Source organism: Tachypleus tridentatus, chromosome 13 (genome assembly GCF_004210375.1).
Source record: "Tachypleus tridentatus isolate NWPU-2018 chromosome 13, ASM421037v1, whole genome shotgun sequence".
Taxonomy (NCBI): Eukaryota; Metazoa; Arthropoda; class Merostomata; order Xiphosura; family Limulidae; genus Tachypleus; species Tachypleus tridentatus.
The window spans coordinates 60337347-60355595 of record NC_134837.1 but is presented as its reverse complement, the minus strand read 5'-3'; the positions used below and the strand labels follow the sequence as shown (position 1 = coordinate 60355595).

The 18249-nt window shown below is 31.9% G+C and overlaps 1 protein-coding gene across 1 annotated transcript in view; it reads right to left on the bottom strand.

Moving 5' to 3' along the window:
- LOC143236980 (cytohesin-1-like) overlaps window positions 1-18249 on the bottom strand; it is a 62266-nt gene that overhangs the window by 23979 nt on the left and 20038 nt on the right. Inside the window, exon 7 of the mRNA XM_076475730.1 lies at window positions 17314-17394. Coding sequence (XP_076331845.1) covers window positions 17314-17394 — 81 coding nt within the window. The remainder of the gene's footprint in view (window positions 1-17313; window positions 17395-18249) is intronic.

Genomic DNA, 18249 nt, shown 5'->3' with positions numbered 1-18249 from the left:
ACTATTTCCAAACAAGATTGTCTGGAGCAATGAGGCCACATTTAAGTTAAATGGCTCAGTTAATCGCCACAATTACAATTACTGGGCGCCTCAGAACCCGCATGTCAACTTACCAGGAGTGACAGTGTGATGTGGATTATCAGCGTTGAGCGTAATTTGACCATTCTTTTTCGAAAGCACAATCACTGGTCTCGGTTATCTAAACTTGCTGCAAGAATCTATCGTGTCACGCATTCGAGAGCAATTCGGAGATGAAGAGTTTTATTTCCAGCAAGATGGAGCACCTCCCCACTAGCATCGTAATGAGAGCGCCTATCTTGACGAAAATTTGCCGAACAGATGGATTGGGCGAAGAGGTAGCAATAACTTTCCCTCACGTTCACCAGACCTCACACCTCTAGACTATTTTTTATGGGGATACGTCAAAGATAAGATTCACAGCACAAAACCTGCAACAATCAATGAGCTGAGAGCAGCAATTGAGAGAGAATGCACCCAAATACCAAATGAAATGATTCGTGAAATTTGCAATTCCATCTGTCCGCGTTATCAGTAGTGCCTGGATCAGAACGGTCATCAGTTCGAACACCTGCGATAACTCAAAAGATTCTACATTTGTCTTCTAAAACTTGGATTATAAAACCTAGATATATCTTAATAAACACTGTAATTATAATCATTCAAAGTGTGTATGCATTTTTTGGGACACCCTGTATTATGAAATGGTAAGTTATAAAGTGTTTATATTATGAAATAGTAAGTTATAAAGTGTTTATATTATGAAATGGTAAGTTATAAAGTGTTTATATCATGAAATGGTACACAAAATGACCCTTCTCATGCCTGTTCATAGATGTATTTTAGAGTTTTCTGACAAATTTTGTTCACATGAACAGTTACATAAATATCCATTAAAAACACGTGGCACTTATCCCATTTTCATAACAATAAAACCTTTTAAAATAAAATTAATACAACATCTAGCTACTGGTTTGCCTAGTAGTAAGCGGCCATAAATTACGTTAGCAGTTTACTAGATTTAGTGGTAAGAGGTACTTTGGTTTGTTACCATTATTTATGATAAAGTTTGTTGTTTGTTTGTTTTTTTTGCATTTGTAATGACTTATTTGTAATTATTTTGTTAAAGTAATCTATTCTGTTTTATAATTTTGTAACATACAGTGTTTATGTATATTGTTTACGTGTGAGTTATTTCATTTAAACACATTTGACAGGTATACTCTGCCATGGGCCGTATGCACATTCAACGTATTATGAGTTGGTTTTCTGTTGTTGGGCCCCTGTTGTTGCTAGTCAGACGTTGGACATAATTCACTCTCTGCCATATTTTATTTTTAATTTCATTTACGTGTTTAGTCCAATTGTGTATAGACCAAAGACGTGGCTACTTGGAGAAGAATAACATAGAAGTATAATTTAGGGGGCTGTTTACTCTTGTTTGATTAAATGAGTAACATGATTTGTGTTTTAGAGAGTTTATTTTAATTCTCCATACAATAGTTTTCTTTTCCGTTTAATTAACGGTAGTTGAAGACTTGTCGCTGTTGGAGTATATGAACTTTTCCACACAGCCACATCGTCAAGAAACTGGGAACAGAAACAGACATTTAGATCAGACAGCGTGGTATCTCAATCACATACGTCATGAATAGGCCTAACTTCAACTCCTTGCGATACATTTGTTTCTAGAGTAAAATACTCTATTCTTATATGACGCTATTACTGTACTCAGTTTTTGTCTGTTCTGAAAATATATGCGCACCTTACTATCTAAATGCGTTTGAGAGAGTTTACTTCAACTGATGTAAACAAAAGGACTGCCGTCGGGTCATAGAATAACGTCTTACGCGTATTTACTGACAGTGTTAAGTACAGTAAAGTTAGTCCTAACTACAGTAAAGAAAAAACGTACGCAAGTTACAGTGTTAATTTATGTCTTTATCAAATAAAGAAAGGTCGTATTTTATACGCACTTTAAATTTACGCCTAAGACAATTGGACTCAACAAATTTCGATATCCAGAATTAGAATTATTTCATATTATTATAAAAATCCTCCATTTAAAGAAGTACTGTTGCAATAAATATACTAACCTAACTGCAAATATTTTGCGGGTCTCTGTTATTTTTAACTCATTCTCAGTCTAAATCATATCAGTAATCCCTGAAAATTGTAAAATATATTTTTAGAAAAAGCTTGAAACTTAAATATTTCAAGAGTGCAAACAGAAACAAGAATAAAATGAAGAACATTGTTTTAAGTTCCAGGTACTGTTGGAAACTACGTCTTTATGTGTCGGCTGAGACAACATTGTGGGTATTTCATAGTGTAATGTTTGGTTACTTTCGCGTTATTTCTAGAACTTCTCTAACAAGGCTTAGTTTAAAAGTTACTGTGCTACTTTGCACAAGTGAATAGATTGGTTGTACCTTAATCCAAGCACTATTGTTAAAGTCATAGGCATTGTCAGGTGGTTAAGGCATTCGACTCGTAATCTGAGGGTTGCGGGTTCGAATGCCCGTCACACCAAACATGGTCGCCCTTTCAACCTTGCGGGCGTTATAATGTGACGTTCAATCCCACTATTCGTTGGTACAAGAGTTGGCGGTTGGTGTTGATGACTAGCTGTCTTCCCTTCAACATTACACTGCAAAATTAGGAACGGCTAGCGCAGATAGCCCTCGTATAGCTTTGTACGAAATTCAAAGCAAACGAAACAAACCAAAGATATAAATATCACTGGCCAGTCATTACTCTTTATCATTGCTTTGAATTTCGAACTAGTAGACAAGGTAATAATGACTGAGAGTGTCTAATTCATGATCCGAAATAATGAAGGAAACACAGTACTATGCCCTTAACTGTTACACATACCACAGCTAAGTTGAATGCGGAGAGTGTTACATTATAAAAATAAGTAAAACCTTTTTTTTCCCAAAATATTAAGTAACCATAGACAAGATGGCCGCCACATCGAACTGTTTATACTTTGTTTCAAATATATACCCGAATTCATTTGTAAATCATTTCACCTACAAAAACCGGCAATAACAATTTGACAACTTTTGATCTCAAATGCTGGCAATATTAAGTAATCACGTAAGTTGAAATAGTCATCCTGTTATATTTATATAGATAAGTAGTTACATGGACAGACAACAAACATTTCTATTATATTTATATAGATATGTAGTTACATGGAGATATAATAGACATGAGAGATTACATTTTTCCAGGCGGCTTCTTTCCAGTCGAAAATCCTTCAGCTTTCAGTATCATTATGATAAATAATCAGTTTACAGTACAAGTGGTCCAAAATATTTTGTGTTACTTGGAGAATAAGCCAACACATGTAACTGTGATATATATATATATATAGAATAGTGCTTGTAGTTCAGTGAGCCTAGTTTTATTATAGTATATATATGTACATGTCTTTATATTTTGTGTTAAGGTTTTACTCAATTACGACGGTGTCCTTGCATGTTTACATGAAACCAAAGTATTGCTGGAATGATTCTCCATGAAATAGCAGAATCTGGCTTGCAACTATTATGAATTGTACATTTAATAGTGAAAACTGTTAAGTATACCACAGATAAATATATTGCAGCAGTGTTAGTGAAACTATTCCACTGTACTGTACTCTGTTGATAACGTTAGGTCTATGTCCTCCGTATTTAAATATTTCTCTATTTAATTACGTTTGTGAGATTTGTGAAATTACGTTAACCACGTCGCCGTTTTCTGAAGAAAAAATGACTTATATTTCAATTTTTTATTTGTTATTATAAATATTGGTAGATTGTAAATGTATACAAGTTGAAAAAAGACCATTATAGACGGTATTGGATTGTCCATTATGGAAAAATGTACTAGTCATGAAAATTTAGGTATGTTTTAGAATAAGACGTTCAGGTACGTACAGCAAATATTGGACATATATTATGATATGTATATTAGAGAAGACCAGACTAAGTAAATAGTAATGAAAATGACGTGTCTCATTTGTTTTTAATTGTTTCACTATATACCTATAAATATGACCTACTTAGAACTTAAAAGTTTTTTCCACATGAAAGTTTATACAATTTATAATTGATAACATGTCATATTTTTCCGAAGTCAACACCAGTTAAACATATCAGATCAAATGTAAACACTATTTTCATGCTTTAATTTACCCATATCTTGTACTCTATCGGTAAGATATAATTTTCGTGTAATCTGACTTTGTTATGACGACATTTAAGGGTGAATCATACTATGGGTATTGTCAGGGTTTTGTGTACGAGTAGGCAAAGGATTCTTCTACAGTAGGTGTCTGTGATTTGCTAGCGATAAATGGTCAGCACATAATCTATTTCTTTTAAAATAAGATAATCGAAAACAAGTCAAACGTACGTACACAAATTCTTTACCCTACAAGATATCATAGTTCTATTTAAAGCTATAAAAAATTACTTTTCTTGTTAAAAGTCCACACACTTTGACTGAATTACTTCAAAATTATTTATCTTTATCAGCTTTCCTCACAATACATAATTAGTGAGTAATTCATTTACGTTAAAATATTAATGAGGAGAATGGTAGTATATCGTCAAAAATTTTTGTTCTAATTAAAAAAAATCGTAAAATATCTTAAACTCAGATTCACCAGTGTAACACATTCACATTATAATGATGAATTTCTTACTTTTATTAAATACAATAAAATATTGCTTATATACACCAGTAGGGCGGCAGTAAAAAGTGCAGAATTGTGGCAAAGTCTTTTTTTTTACACATCAAGACCTAGCAAAAACCATTTCGAGTTTGGATTTGTTTTGGTTTATTTTAAATTTCGCGCAAAGCTACACGAGGGCTATCTGCGCTAGCCGTCTCTAATTTAGCAGTGTAAGACTAAGGAAGGCAGCTAATCATCACAACCCACTCACAACACTTGCACTACTATTTTACCAATGAATAGTGGGATTGTCAGATACCTTATATTGTCCAAACGGCTGAAAGGGCGAGCATGTTTCGTTTCGCGTCACGGAAATTCTAACCCACGACCCTCAGATTAAGAGTTGTGCGCGCTAACCACCTAGCCATGATGGGTCCCATTTAGAGTTAAAAGAATTACACCCGAGAAGATCTTGTATTGGATGAATGGAAGGTGTCAGAAAACAGCCATTGAATCCACCACTCAATAAAAATAGGTACACGTAATATTTAAAATAGTACCATTACTAAACTTACTGCGTTTAGATTTTATACAAAAAATGTAATAGATCATATACTGTACAAGTAGTCTTCAAAATACTAACATTACTAGATTTATTGGGTTTAGATTTTGTACAGTATAGATAATATATCATATACTGTACAGATACTACTTAAAATAGTAACATCGTTAGATTTATTCTGCTTAGATTTTGTACAGCATATGTAATGGATCATATACTGTACAGGTAGTATTTAAAATAGTAACATTGCTAGACCCATTGTGTTTAGGTCTTCTACGGTATATGTAATGGATCGAATACTGAACTCGTGGTCTTTAAAGTTGTAACATCGCCAGATTTATTGTGTTTAGATCTTGTAAAGAAAATGTACCATAATGGACCATATCCTGTAAAATTAGTCTTTAAAATATTAAAATCGGTAGATTTATTATCTTTAGATCTTGTACAGTAATGGCTCATATACTGTACAAGTATTCTTTAAAATAGCAACATCGCTAGATTTATTGTGTTTATATCTTCTCCAGTATATATAATGGATCACAAAGTATACAGGTGTTATGTAAAATAGTAATATCACTGGATTTATTGTGTTCATATATTGCATAGTGTATGTAATGGATCATATACTCTACACGTGGTATTTAAAATAGTAACATCGCCATATTTATTGTGTTTAGATCTTGTACAATATATGTGATGTCTCTTATGCTGTACAGGTAGTCTTCAAAACAGTGACATCGCTAAATTCATTATGTTTATATCCTGTACAGTATATGTACTGGATCATATACCATACAGGTAGTATTTAAAATAGTAACATCGCTAGATTTATTGTGTTTTAAACTTGTAAAGCATATGTAACGGATCACAAACTTTACAGGTAGTATTTAAAATAGTAACATCGCTAAATTTATTGTGTTAACATCTTCTACAGTATATGTAATGGATCGATGCTACACTCATCGTCTATGAAGTAGTAAAATCGCTAGACTTGTACAGTAAATGTAATGAACCATGTACTCTACATGTAGTATTTAAGAGAGTAACATCGTTAGATTTATTGTGTATTGGTCTTTTCTAGTATATGTAGTGCATCATACTCTATACAAGTAGTCTTTAAAATAGTAACATCGCTAGATTTATTGCGTTTATATCTTCTAGAGTAAATGTAATGGATCATATACTGTAAAGGTAGTATTTAAAATAGTAAAATCGGTATATTTATTGTGTTGAGATCTTGTACAGTAATTAGTCATATAGTGTAGAAGCATTCTTTAAAATAGTAATATTCCTAGATTTATTATGTTTAGATCATGTACAGTGTATATAATGGATCATATACTGCACAAATAATCTTTAAAATAGTAATATCGCTAGATTTACTGTATTTAGTTCTTGTACACTATATATTATGGGTCATATACTGTACAAGTAGGCTTTAAAATAGTAAAATCGGAAGATTTATTGTGTTGAGATCTTGTACAGTAATTAGTCATATAGTGTACAAGCATTCTTTAAAATAGTAACATTCCTAGATTTACTGTGTTTAGATCTTCTATAGTGTACGTAATGGATCATATGTTGTACAAGTAGTCTATAAAATAGTAACATCACTAGATTAATTGTATTTAGATCTTGTACAGTACATGTACTGGATCATATGTTCTACACGTAGTTTTGAAAATAGTAACATCGCTAGATTTATTGTGATTAGATATTCTAAAGTATATGTAATGGTTCATATATTGTGCACGTAGTTTTTGAAATAGTAACATTACTAGATGTTTAGAGATTGTACAATATATGTAAAGTCTCATAAACTGTACAGGTAGTCTTTAAAATAGTACCATCGCTAGATTTATTGCCTTTAGATTTTCTAGATTACATGTAATGTATCATATACTGTGCTGGTAGTATTTGAAATAGTAAGATCGCTTCATCTATTGTGTTTAAATCTTGTACAGTATATGTAATGGATCATATACTGTACAAGTACTCTTTAAAAGAGTAACATCGCTGGAATAATTGTATTTAGATCTTGTTTACTATATGTAATGGATCATATACAGTACAGGTAGTATTTAAAATAGCAACAACGTCAGACTTATTGTGTTTAGATCTTGTACAGGATATGTAATGGATCATATTCTGTACAAGTGGACTTTAAAATAGTAGCATTGTAATATTTATTGTGTTTACATTATGAACCCTACATGTAAAGGGTCATATAATTTACAGGTAGTATTTAAATAGTAGCATCGCTCTATTTATTGTGTTTAGATATTGTACAGTATATGTAATGGATCATGCACTGTACAGGTGTTATTCAAAATAGTAATATCGTTAGATCATTTGTATTTCGATCTTTACAGTATATGTAATGGATCATATACAGTACAGGTAGTATTTAAAATAGTAACATCGCCAGACGTATTGTGTGTAGTTCTTGTATAGGATATGTAATGGATCATAAATTATACAAGTAGTCTTTAAAATAGTAAAATCACTAGATTTATTGGGTTTAGATCTTCTACAGTAATCGCTCATATATTATACTTGTAGTATTTAAAATAGTAACACCGTTGGATTTGTTGTATTTTGATCTTGTACAATACATGTTACGAACCATAAACTGCGAAGGTACTGATAAAAGAGTAGCATCCGAAAATTTATTGTGTTTAGATGTTGTATAGTATATGTAATGGATTATACACTGTACAGGTACTATTCAAAATAGTATCATCGCTAGATTTATTGTGTTTAGTTCTTCTACAGTATAATCAATGGATCATATACTGTACAGGTTCTATTTGAAATTGTACCATCTCTAGATTTATTGTGTTGAGATCTTCTACAGTATATGTAATGGATCATACTCCGTAGAAGTAGTCTTTAAAATAGTAAAATCGCTAGATTTATTGTGTTGAGATCTTGTACAGTAATTGGTCATATAGTGTACAAGCATTCTTTAAAATAGTATCATTCCTCGATTTGTTGTGTTCAGGTAATGTACACTATGTATAATGGATCATGTACTGTACAAGTTGTCTTTAAAATAGTAGCCTCGCTAGATTAATTGTATTTAGATGTTCTACAGTATATGTAAGGGATTATATACTGTGCAAGCACTCTTTTAAAATAGTAACATTACAAGATTTATTGTGTTTACATCTTGGACAATATATATGTAATGGGTCATATACTGTACAAGTAGTATTTAAAATGGTAACATCCTAATATTTATTGAGTTTAGATATTGTAAACTATATGTAATGGTTCATATATTGTGCACGTAGTTTTTGAAATAGTAACAATACTAGATGTATAATGTTTAGAGATTATACAATATATCTAAAATCTCATATACTGTACAGGTAGTCTTTAAAATAGTAACATCGTTAAATTTATTGTGTTTAGTTCTTCTAAAGTATATGTAATGGATCATGTAAGGTACACATAGATCTGGTAGTAGATAATATACTGTACAAGTTGCCTTTAAAGTAGTAACATTGTTAGATTTATTGTGTTTAGCTCTTCTGCAATATATTAAGTGCATTATACTCTTGACAAATAGTCTTGTCAAACAGTAACACCTCTAGATTAATGATGTTTAGATATTGTGCCGTGAATGTAATGTAACTTTTACTGTACAGGTAATATTTAAAATAGTAACATCGCTAGATTTATGGTGTTTAGATCTTGTAAGTTATATGTAGTGGGTCATATATTATGCACCTAGGCTTGAAAATAGTAACATTACTGGATGTATTGTATTTAGATCTTGTACAGTATATGTAATTGATCACTTACTTTACAGGTAGTCTTTAAAATAGTAGCATCGCTACATTTATTGTGTTTAGATCTTGCAGTGTATATTTTATGGATCATATACTGTATAGACACTATTTAAAATAGTAATATCGCTAAATTTGTTGCGTTTAGATTTTCTACAGCATATGTAATGAATTAAATACTCTACAGGCATTATTTAAAGTATTAACATCGCTAAATGTATTGAGTTTAGATTTCGTTTAATATATGTAAAGGATCATATACTGTACAGGTAGTATTCAAAATTGAACATCGCTAGATTTTTTGAGTTTAGATCTTGTAAACTATATGTAATGGATCATAAATTGTACACGTAGTCTTCAATGTAGTATCATTACTAGGTGTATTATCTTTATATCTTGTACAGTATATATAACGTCTCATACACTGTGCAGGTAGTGATTAAAATAGTAACATCGGTATATTTATTGTGTTGAGATCTTGTACAGTTATTGGTCATATAGTGTACAAACATTCTTTAAAATAGTATCATTCCTAGATTTGCTGTGTGTAGGTAATGTACAGTGAATATAATGGATCATATACTGTAAAAGTTGTCTTTAAAATAGTAACATCGCTAGGTTAATTGTATTTAGATGTTCTACAGTATATGCAAGGGATCATATACTGTACTTTCAAAATAGTAGCATTTATTGTGTTTATATCTTGGACAATATATGTAATGGATAATGTCCTGTACAAGTAGTATTTAAATAATATCATCGCTAGATTTATGGTGTTTAGATTTCTAGAGTTCATGTAATGGATCATATATTGTACAGGTACTATTTGAAATAGTAAGATCGCTTCATTTATTGTGTTTTGATTTTGTACAGTGTATGTAATGGGTCATATGCAGTATAGGCACCATTTAAAATAGTAACATTTCTAGATTTATTGTGTTTAGATCTTCTACAGTGTATGTAATGGATCATATACTGTACAAGTAGTCTAGAAAATAGTAACATCACTAGATTAATTGTATTTAGGTCTTGTGCAGTACATGTACTGGATCAGATACTGTACAAGTAGTCTTTAATATAGTAACATTAAAAGATTTATTGTGTTTGCATCTTTTACACAATATGTAATGGATCATATACTGTACAGGTAGTATTTAAAATAGTAACATCGCTATACTTATTGTATTTAGATCTTGTAAAGTATATGTAATGGATCATATGTTCTACACGTAGTTTTGAAAATAGTAACGTCGCTAGATTTATTGTGATTAGATATTCTAATGTATATGTAATGGTTCATATATTGTGCACGTAGTTTTTGAAATAGTAACATTACTAGATGTTTAGAGATTGTACAATATATGTAAAGTCTCATATACTGTACAGGTAGTCTTTGAAATAGTAACATCGTTAGATTTATTGTGTGTAAATCTTCTAAAGTATATCTGATGGATCATATATTGTACACATTGTCTTGATAATTATAAAATCGGTAGATTTATTGTTTTTAGATCTTGTACAGTAATGAGTCATATACTGCCCATGTATTCTTTAAAACAATAACATTTCTAGATTAATTGTATTTAGATCTTGTACACTGTATATAATGTATCATATACTGCAAATGCAGTTTTTCAAATAGGAACATCGCAGGATTAATTGTATTTAGATATTGTACAGTATACGTGATGGATCATATATTGTGCACGTAGTCTTGAAAAATAGTAACATTACTAGATGTATTATGTTCAGATCTTATGCACTATATGTACAGAGATGCCAACCATTACAATTTGAGCGTAATCATTACGATTTTGGTGTATACTTTACGACTATACGCTCATACAGACAAATATTACGACTTGTTGCAACTCCCAAATTATTATATATTATATAGGCCTATACAATAAAGTGATAAACTGTTCCCCCAGGGCTTGAAAGGGGTGAAAAGAAAATTTCTAGTGAGATACAAATAAATGTTGATAATGAATAAAAGACATACTCCAAATGACTGCTTGCGATAATCATGTTTGTGCGTGAAATAATAAAAAATATTTGTATCTCCGACGTCTACCAATAGTTTGAGTGCGGTGCTTCTCCATACTGGGTGCGTGGGGGAATCCATAGTTATGCCATCTGTGCTTGTCAGCCAATCAGCGCTCACGTAAATGGGTATTTCTCGTTTTCTAACCAGCATAGAAACACCAATGCGATCGTTCACAAGATGGAAAAAAAAAAGAGGCCTCGTTCACCAGATTGTCTTGTTTCTGGCAAATCTAAAAGGACTAAAACTGTGAACCAAAAATTTAGGAAAGAGTGTAGTGCAAAATATCCGGTCATTGCATCAAAAGTCAGTGACAGACATGCGTTTTGTACAGTTTGTCACATAGATTTTTCTGAGGCGCATGGCGGGATAAACGCTTGTTCCAGACATACAAAATCGGCATCTCACTAACAAAAGGTTGAGGCGAAGACAAAAACGAAGTAGATAACGACATTTATGAGTAAGAATTCAGAATATGAAACCATAAATGCAGAAGTGATGTTCACGCAATTCGTCATTGCTCATAATTTACCCCTAGCTGTAGCCGATCATTTCAGAAAAATGTTCCCAGAGTCTGATATAGCGAAAACATATGGCTGTGCTAGAACCAAAACTACTGTATCTTGACTCTTTGCTTGGAAAAATTGTTTGTTCTCTTTTGACAATGGTGGAATGGAAAGAAGCTTCAACGGGAGAGAATATTTTCAAGCTTTTGGACCACGAACTGACAAAGAGGAAAATTCCATGGGAAAACTGTCTTAGATTTTCTTCAGACAATGCCTCAGTTATGTCTGGTATAGGTAAAGGTGTGATGGGACACATCTCAATACGACAGTCTGGCATTTACTTTATGGGCTGTGCCTGTCACCTCATGAATATTGCTGCCCAGAAGGCTTCCAGAGAATTGCCCTGCCCAGTTTCTGATATATTGATAAATATCTACTATTTTCTGGACAAAAGTGCTAGCAGAAAACAACATTTCAAAGAGCATCAAGGATTGTATGACAAAGAAACAAGAAACATTCTACAACTTAACACAAGAAGGCTATCACTTGGGGTGTGCCTCAACAGAATATTGGACATGTGGAAGCCATTAAAGAAGTATTTTCACTGTGAAAAGGAAAAACTAGATTCAAAAGGATCTAAAGTGCAGCTCAGTCAGGTAGCAAGACTTTAACAGTCAGGATATCCTCTCAGCCACACAGGGACACAGTAAAGACACCCTCTCAGCCACACAGGGACACAGTCAAGACATCCTCTCAGCCACACAGGGACACAAGACAACAGTCTTCAAAAGCAGACAAAGGAACATTTTATACAACTCAATATATGTTTCGGCAGTCTGACCTTGAACTAAAAAAGAGACAATTAATGAAAAAAGAGAAGAAAACGAAAGCTAGCAAGAAAGTAACCAAGAAAACTTATGCGCAGAGTAAGTTAGATAAGTTAACAGTTTTCTTGGACAACAAAATGAACTTGTTATTTTGTCTTCTTCTTTAGTCTGCAATTCCTCTATTTGAGCAAGCCAATTTGATATTGCAAAGAGAAGAATCTTGCATACACATTATGCATGGAACTCTGATTACACAAGTTAAAAATATACCTGTTAGAATCATCAAGCCAGAATATATTGAAGACAACATCACTGAACTTGACTACAACAATGAATCCTTACACAAATCTGATGAGGCAGTTTCTATTGGAAATGCTACCAAGGAATACATTGTTAAATATGAAAAGGACCTGGACCTGATCGGCTTCTACACCAGTGTCAAGAAATACTATATTGCAGCTACAAATTACATGATGAAACATTTCCCTCTAAATGATGAACTTCTGATTCACGCAGAGGTTGCTGCTCCAAAACTGAAAGTCAGCAAAGATTTATCTTCTCTACGCTTCTTCTCAGACAGGTATCCTTTCCTTGTCAATACACATGAGCACGACACTATTGACAAGTTGGAAGGGCAATATTTGAACTATCAAATTGATACTTTTTCAGAAACTGTTCTTCAGTTGAATGTTGACAAGTTTTGGGTTCAGCTGTTTACAGTTAAGGATGGAAATGGCAACCAGAAGTATGACATTCTGTGTAGGGTTATGCTTGGAATTCTTATAATCTTCCATTCTAATGCTGACAGTGAAAGGATATTTAGTTTAATGACTAAAAACAAAAGCAAGTTCAGACCAAACTTGAGCACCCCAGTTTTGAGCAGTATTATAACACACAAGATGTGTATGCAGTCAAATGAACAATGTTGTTATAACTCCCAACCATCCAGAAACATTCTCATGAAAGCAAAGGCTGCAACAGCTGCAAAACTATTACAATAAGTGTCATAAACATGATATAAACTGGTCCTTACACAAAGTTTTTTTTCTGCTTACTGTTTGTGCATGTTCAATGTTGTTTTATCAGTATGTTTGTTACTCTGAACTAAATAAAAGACATAATTTCAAAAGCATTTTTTAAAAATTTATTTATTAAATACACAAAACACAGTCATAAATGAGCAATCTATAGCAGTACTAAATAATAATAGTTACAATAATAAGATAATAATAAACAGCTTAGAGACATTGGTCAGGCCAAGTAGCCAAGAGCTCTGTCTGCAATCATTACACTCAGTCATTTGAAATAGTTGGCATCTCTGTATGTAATGTTTCACATGCTGTACAGATAGTCTTTAGAGTAGTAAAATCGCTAGATTAATGGTATATAGATTTTCTTCAGTATATGTAATGGATCATGTATTGTACAGGTAGTATTCAAAATAGCAAAATCGCTAGGTTTTTGTGTGTTTAGATCTTGCACACTGTATGTAATGAGTAATATACTGTGTAGGTAGAATTCAAATAGTAACATTGCTACATTTATTGTATTTAGATCTTTTAGGGTATATGGAATGGATCATATACTGTAGAGGTAGTATTTGAAATTTGTTTAAATCTTGCACACTATATGTAACGGACCATATACTGCGCAGGTACAATTTAAAATAGTAACATCGCAAGACTTATTCTGTTTATATCTCGTAAAGTATATGTAATGGATCTTATATTGTGCACCTAGTCTTCAAAATAGTAACAACACTAGATTTATTATCCTTAGATTTTGTACAGTACGTGTAATGTCTCATACCTTGTAGAGTATATGACTCATTACAGTATATGTAATGTCTCATATATTGTTATGAGTCATATACTGTACAAGATCCATGATTTATTTCAGATTCATTCTATTTAGAACTTGTACATTATATGTAATGGATAATATACTGTACAAGTTGTCTTTAAAGTAGTAACATTGTTAGATTTATTGTGTTTAGCTCCTCTGCAGTATATGAAGTGCATTATACTCTTTACAAATAGTCTTTAAAATAGTAAACCGCTAGATTTATGATCTTTAGATTTTGTACCATGAATGTAATGGAACTTATACTGTACATTAGTATTTAAAATAGTAACATTACTGGATGTATTGTATTTAGATCTTGTACAGTATATGTAATGGATCACTTACTTTACAGGCAGTCTTTAAAATAGTAGCATCGCTACATTTATTGTGTTTAGATCTTGCAGTGTATATTTTATGGATCATATACCGTACAGACACTATTTAAAATAATAACATCGCTAAATTTGTTGCGTTTAGATTTTCTACAGTATATGTAATGGATTATATACTCTACAGGTATTCTTTGAAATATTAACATCGTTGAATTTATTGAGTTTAGATTCGTTTAGTATATGTAAAGGATCATATACTGTACAGTTAGTATTCAAAATTGAACATCGCTAAATTTATTGAGTTTAGATCTTGTAAAGTATATATAATGGATCATAAATTGTACAAGTAGTCTTGAATATAGTATCATTATTAGATGTATTATGTTTAGATCTTGTACAGTACATGTAATATCTTGTATACTGTACAGGTAGTCTTTAAAATAGGAACGTCGCTAGATTTTTTGTGCTTATATTTTGTACAGTGTGTGTAATAAATCATATGCTGTACACGTAGTCTTTACATTAGTAACTTCGCTACATTTATTGTGTTTAGATTTTGCGGAGTATATGTACAGGTATTATTTAAAGTAGTAACTCTGCTAGATTTATTATGTTTAGATTTTCTGCAGTACATGTTATGGATCATATACTTTACAGGTTGCCTTTATAATAGTCACACCACTAGATTTATTATGTTTAGATCTTGTACACTATATGTAATGGATGATCTACTCTACAGGTAGTATTTTAAATAGTAACATCGTTAAATTTATTGTGTTTAGATGTTGCACAGTATATATAATGGATCATATACTGTGTAGGTAGTCTTTAAAATAGTAAAATCTCTATATTTATTGTCCTTAGATCTTGTTTAATATATGTAATGGATCATATACTGTACAGGTGGTATTTAAAATAGTAACATCGTCAGACTTATTGTGTTTAGATCTTGTACAGGATATGTAGTAAGTCATAAACTGTACAAGTAGTCTTTAAAATAATATCATCGCTAGATTTATTGTGTTTAGATATCGTACTGTATATGTAATGGATCATATACTGTACAACTAGAATTTAATTTAATAAAATCGCTAGATTTTTGTGTTTAGATCTTGTACAGTTATAGCTGATATACTGTACTAGTATTCTTTAAAATAGTAACATCGGTAGATTTATTGTGTTGAGATCTTGTACAATATATGTAACAGACCATAAACTGAACAGTTACTATAAGAAAGTAACATAGCAAGATTTACTGTGTTTAGATTTTGTACTGTATATGTAATGGATCATGTAATGTACAAGTAGTCTTTAAAATTGTAACATCGGTAGATTTATTGTGTTGAGATCTTGTACAGTAATTGGTGATATACTGTATAAGTATTCTTTAGAATGGTAACATTTTTATATTTATTTTTTTAGACCTTGTACAGTGTATGTAAGGGATCACATACTGTACAAGTAGTCTTTAGTATAATAACATCGCTAGATTAATTGTATTTAGCTCTTGTGCAGTATATGTAATGAGTCAACTACTGTAGAAGTAGTCTTTAAAATTGTAACATCAGAAGATTTATTGTGTTTATATCTTGTACATTTTTTGTAATGGGTCATATACTGTACAAGTAGTATTCAGATAGTATCATCGCTAGATTTATTGTGTTTAGATCTTCTAGAGTACACGTAATGGATTACTTGCAGTACAAATACTATTTAAAATAGGAACATTGCTAAATTTATTGTGTTTAGATCTTCTACAGTACATGTAATGGATCATATACTGTACAGGAAGTGATTAAAATAGTAACATCGGAGACTTATTGTGTTTAATATAATGTGCAGTATACGTAATGGATCATGCTCTGTACAAGTAGTCTTTAAAATAGTAAAATCGGTAGATTTATTGTGTTGAGGTCTTGTACTGTAATTTTCATATACTATAAAAATATTCTCTAGAATAGTGTAATGGATTATTTTACAAGTATATTTACAAGATTGTGTTTAGATCATCACTGTACAGTGTATTTATGTAATGGTTTATTGTGTTTAGATATACTGTACAATGGTAGTACAAGTAGTCTTAAAAACAGTAACATTACAAGATTTATGGTGTTTACATCTTGTACAGTATATGTAATGGATCATACACTGTACAGGTAGTATTTAAAATAGTAACATCGCTAAGTTTATTGTGTTTAGATCTTTTAAAGTATATGTAATGGATCATATATTGTACGCGTACTCTTGAAAATAGTAACATTACTAGATGTATTATGTTTAGGTCTTGCTTAATATATGTAATGGATCACACACTGTACAGGTAGTATTTAAAATAGTAACATCAATAGATTTACTGTGCTTCATATCTGCCTTTAATGATGATTTTCTTTTTGTTAAATTATTTCATCAATGCTTTAAATTTTATACAAGAATTATAAAATAAATCTATTATATGAATGCAGTTTACTTTACTATTAAGAGCAAAACTCATACCATCCATGTTTTGTTTTGAATACTCGCGTTGTGAGTATTGAATATACAGTGCTGCTGCTGGAAGGTTGTCACATTTTAGAGCGAAATAAACGCTTACCTTAAAGTTATCATGAGATATATTTCCCCTTGCTAACCCTAGAGATCTGCAATAATAACAACATAGATTCTTTAAAAAAAAATTCATCTGTAATTTGTAAAAATAATAACAAATAACTACAATTACCTGAGTGCTTGTACAAGAATCAAATTTGCGAAATCATGTAGTTCAATAAATGCATCCAGCACTTTAATATTGAAGTCGTCCCTGGAAAACGAAAATATAAAAAAGACTTATATCTTCTTCAGGTAAAATGTTATTTTACAGATAAGTATATCTGAGAATGCATTTTTAATTTTAAAACTTTATCAAATAACTCAGTTTAAAACGAATACCACGGAAAGGTTTGTTTGTTTGTGAATTTTGCGAAAAGCTGCATGAGGGCTATTTGCGCTAGCCGTCCTTAATTTAGCAGTTTAAGACAAGAGGGAAAGGCAGGTAGTTATCACCCCCACTCATAACGCTTTTACCCACGGATAATGGGATTGACCGTCACATTATAACGGACCCACGGTTGAAAGGGCGAGCATATTTAGTGCGACGGGGATTTGAAATCGCGACACTCAGATTACGAGTCTAACGCCTTAACCCACCTGCCCATGCCGGCCCTTATGAAAATTTATTTTGCTTTGTCTGTTTGTTTATTTGTTTTGAATTTCGCGCATAGCTACTCAAGAGGTATCTGCGCTAGCCGTCCCTAATCTAGCAGTGTGAGACTAGAGGGAAGGCAACTAGTCATCACCACCCACTGCCAACTCTTGAACTAATCTTTTACCAACGAATAATGGGATTGACCGTCACATTATGACGCCCCCAAGCTGAACGGGCGAGCATGTTTGGTGCGACGGGGATTCGAACCCCTCGACCCTCAGATTACGAGTCGAAAGCCTTAATCTATCTGGCCATGCCGGGCCAGGTGTTTTGCAAATATTCATATTACAAAAATATTTGTCGAAAAATGAGTGTGATTCTAACTGTTCACTGTGACTGAGGAGTAGTTGAATAGCTTATTTTGTTTATAATATTATAAGCCAAGGAAATTTACCTCACTCATATAACAGC